The sequence below is a fragment of the Perkinsus marinus genome, assembly GCF_000006405.1.
Source record: "Perkinsus marinus ATCC 50983 genomic scaffold scf_1104296941084, whole genome shotgun sequence".
Taxonomy (NCBI): Eukaryota; Perkinsozoa; order Perkinsida; family Perkinsidae; genus Perkinsus; species Perkinsus marinus.
The window spans coordinates 1-3,947 of NW_003212619.1; the positions used below are offsets into that span (position 1 = coordinate 1).

General features: G+C 47.0%; 2 protein-coding genes across 2 annotated transcripts; one reads left to right on the top strand and one right to left on the bottom strand.

Moving 5' to 3' along the window:
- Positions 1–148: 148 nt before the first annotated feature.
- On the top strand, positions 149–1,151 carry Pmar_PMAR000999 (conserved hypothetical protein; the record flags this gene model as incomplete). The annotated part of the gene is made up of 6 exons (XM_002781877.1): positions 149–188; positions 238–311; positions 356–439; positions 487–609; positions 661–917; positions 998–1,151. The coding sequence occupies 6 exons, from the start codon at positions 149–151 to the stop codon at positions 1,149–1,151; spliced, it is 732 nt and encodes a 243-aa protein (XP_002781923.1).
- Positions 1,152–1,992: 841 nt separating this feature from the next.
- Pmar_PMAR001000 (hypothetical protein) lies at positions 1,993–2,412 on the bottom strand (the record flags this gene model as incomplete). The annotated part of the gene is made up of 1 exon (XM_002781878.1): positions 1,993–2,412. The coding sequence occupies one exon, from the start codon at positions 2,410–2,412 to the stop codon at positions 1,993–1,995; it is 420 nt and encodes a 139-aa protein (XP_002781924.1).
- Between the last annotated feature and the right edge of the window lie 1,535 nt (positions 2,413–3,947).

Genomic DNA, 3,947 nt, shown 5'->3' on the forward strand with positions numbered 1-3,947 from the left:
CGGTTCCGACAGGACTAGCTTTGGGCATCTCACTGAGACTTATCGTAGAGATTTATTACTTTGATGAGTCCAGTATATCGTACTGGTGCCACAGGGCATCGGATACGAAATATCTAAAAAGCTTATCGCTGATGGTGCCAAGGTCATCATGACTGCCAGAGATCAAGCCAGACTTGATGAGGCTGCTAGTAAGAAACTGCCGCCGCATCCACTCCTGTTAATTGTTAAAATGCTTAGATAAGTTGAAGCCGTTTGGCGCTGTTAAGCTCGATGTGACTGACGATGCATCAGTAGAAGAAGCGAAACGAGAGGTGGATCTGCAACTGGTTCGACTGCGACATATTATGTGCTACAGATATCACGTTTGGCGCCTGCTATTGACGGTCTAGTTAACAACGCCGGCATCGCCTATAGCGGTGACATTTTCGGATACGAAGAGGTGAATTCACGATATCATCATAAGTAGGTTATTGATTGCATGATCAGGCAAAGTTGACTATGGCAATCAACTACTACGGCGCTAAGCGTGTGACCAAGGCTTTCTATCCCCTCCTCGGTGAACACGGTCGAATCGTTAACGTCTGCAGCTTCATGGGTAGGTTGTGTCAGGTGAGTGTATGACGAGTCGGTCGAGGTCTCGGATTGGTCTACCGTCGTTAGGTTTCTGACTCCCTACAGAAGAGGTTTGCAGATCCCAACGCCACCGAAGAGTCGATCGACGCCCTCGTGGAAGAGTTCATCACCGGGGTCAAGGAGGGCGATTACAAGGAGCGGGGCTTCAGTAACAGTATGTATGGTATGTCCAAGTTGGCTCTCATCGCTTATACTAAAATATTGGCCAAAAAGGCCATGGCCGATTCTCGCAAGATAGTCGTCACCGGCTGCTGTCCAGGCTGGTGCCAAACAGATATGAGCGGGTGAGTTGCGTCTCTTATCGAGTAGTCTCCCGAGTTCAATTGATGGCTCTGGTCGACATGTTATTTGTTTTCATTCACAGCGGCCCCCGCACTGCCGAGACCGGTGCCCAAGTGATGGCTTGGCTAGCCGGTGAGGTCGAGTATGATCCCGAGATGAGCGGCAAGCTGTATCGTGATGAGAAGGAGTTCGAATGGCAGACCGGCAATCTCCTTTCTACGGGGAAGATGTATTGATTTTCTCGCTAGTTATTTGAGTTGCTAAATAATCTGGTTTCCTTTGAAGCAGTTATAATAATCGAGTAGCGTTACTATCATCTAATGCATGAACTAACGTGACGTACTATCATTGAAGGGATAAGCCAACGTGAAACCCGTCCTTGTTCACAACATGAGGTCCAAAAGAAATACAAGTGCTTAAAGCAGCAGATACTATCAACTCTCCAATATATACCCTAGATCGGATATATAATCAGGACATGGGATTATATCAACGCCACACGACGTGCGGCACACGACGATGTGTTGAGCGTACGACTTGCTTCATCGTTTCTGTCTAACAGACATTGTACTACTATAAGAGTCCAACCGTTGACTGGGCATTTCTAGAGTACTTGAGGCACTCTCGCTTCTTTATCTGGAACTAGTAACCCGACTCTGATTCGGGATGTTCTGAGTTGTACCAATGCGTTGTGTTCAGTTGCCATGATTTGTTAGTACTTCCAGGGACGAATAGCATGTCGCGCGTTACCGAATTTAAGTCATGTCAGATAGCATTACCAATACAAAGGATCGTTCCGACTAAGAGGAGATCATTCTTACTCGAAAACTCGAATTCCATGACTTACTGTATAGCCCATTGACTTAAACGCGGACGAGAGCAATACGGTTAAGGATTTCAAGATATGATCTCGAGAAAACGGCCATACCTAACCTGTAGTTGTCTCCCATAATGCTGAGTGGGAAAAAGTGATTGAGTAAGATGAAATAGTTTCCGAGAAGAACCTGAAGTCCTTCGTACAGCCCCGATAAATCAGACTGCACGAACTCATGAGACGCTCATGAGCGATCTACCACGCTACTCGAAAATTGTGAGGCCACCTTTTGGACATCTGCCAGAAGATGCTTCGATATGAGTACCATTCACAGACAATGTGAACGCATCTAGCTTGTCGTTGAAGGGAATCCTTTCCCATTCGGTCGGATTGAAGTGCATAAAGTCGGCGAAGTAGGTGAAGTTTGTATTAGTGGTATCCATGATTAGTGTGGTATTCTTAGCATCAACTGTCCAAGGAATGGTACCAGTCACGTTAACGCCCACCTTCCTGCCCTGTATGTAGAAGTAGAGTATCTGGAGCAAGTCTGGAGCCCATGTGTGGAAGAAGAGAGCCGCAGTTAGCTTCAAGTTCACGTCGGTGCAGTACTCCGACTTTGGTGGGAAGCACTGAACCATCGATGAAATGCCCAGAATGGCGATGATCTTCTTGAGGAAGGACATTGGGATAGAGTTATTGCGAGACGCTCGAACACTCAACTGACTTGAATGGTTCTTTCCTTAACGGCCAATTGGTAGATAAAGGGAGGACCCCTCATTGAGGGTCCTCAAGCTGCTAGCGGAAGACGTCACCAATTCGTATACGAGTAGCCTTTCAATGATTACGCATTCGTGCCCCTATACACAGCTGCAATAACTGCACTAATATGTAACAGAGCAGTGCTCCGCAAAAAAAGACCACATTACTTCGGTGAACTCTATCGTACGATTCCGACGTAGAAATCTATCACAACGGAGAGATGACCGAATACCAGAAGGTCAATCCAAGGACTGTTTGGATTGACCCTTGGCAATGAGCACAGTAGCTGGGTTATAAGAGCGCACACGTACACTACGTGAACAGTGACTGTGTGCTGGAATGAACCGTATATCATCTGATCGACCGGCCTGTAGCTTGTTGCCCGTACTAGCTATATCGCTGTTATGTAAATCAGCTCCGTTTGGCCGTTCGAGTCCCTCATCAATATTTACTTGAACCAGAGTACTACCCGAAAGGTAGAGTGCCTTGTGCTGGCGTTATATCCAGCATTGATCATACGCATGCGTGAAACCACCGGCGAGCACAATTTACATGTCACGATATTCCTTGAACTTCTGGAGACGCCTGAGGAGTCAGCAGCATGTCTCAAGTCAAGAGATGGTGCATACTGGTCCCGCTATCTATCTATCGCTATCCCGGGCCCGTTCCTCCCTCTTGATGCTGGGCACCTGCTTTACCCAAAGTCCCAATATATGCCATGATGGCATATGCGCGCTCCTAGGGTGGGGGGGGGGACTGGAAGAGCGCGTCTAAACCTCTCACGCACATTACGCAGGTGTGACCTGCCTACAGTGAAAGGGCTGGAAATAAGAAAGCTAAATTCAAACGAGCCGTGAAACATAGAGCTCTACGCTAACGGCTAGCCTCTCAAGTATGGTGAAAATGCCGGAGAGAAAATGCCGGTATGTTGGGTCGCACACGCTTCACTTATCGAGAGCGTGATTCCTCGTGTTGAAGTGTTGCTGATGGCCTGAGTTCAATCTATGGCTCGATTGATACGATGCGATATGACTCGAGCATGTTGTCGAATAATTAATATATCTATTGTTCCTGTTTAGCTCGCATGGATCGCGTCTTTCTCATGTGGAGAATGACGTATGAGGTGATAATGTATGGGATAATATCCCAGGGATATGCTACATTAACACACTACAGTAACATGGTGTGATACATCTTTGGAAGCACATCTTCGTTAAAGAATCTCCATAGGTTTGGGTTGTAACATTGCCGTAATGAATCACACACTTATGCAGTAACATTGAACCTCATATTGCGGTTTTCGTCCGAACCGGATGGCTCGCGGAAACCGTGAGACGGGCGGCCCGGCCGGGGCGGGTCTTCCCTTCTGGTCCATAAACTTGGGTTTTGGTTTTCATATTCATTCCATATGTCACGGTGTAGTCGAGGGCAGAAAAGTTTCTTTATTCCATCCCAATCC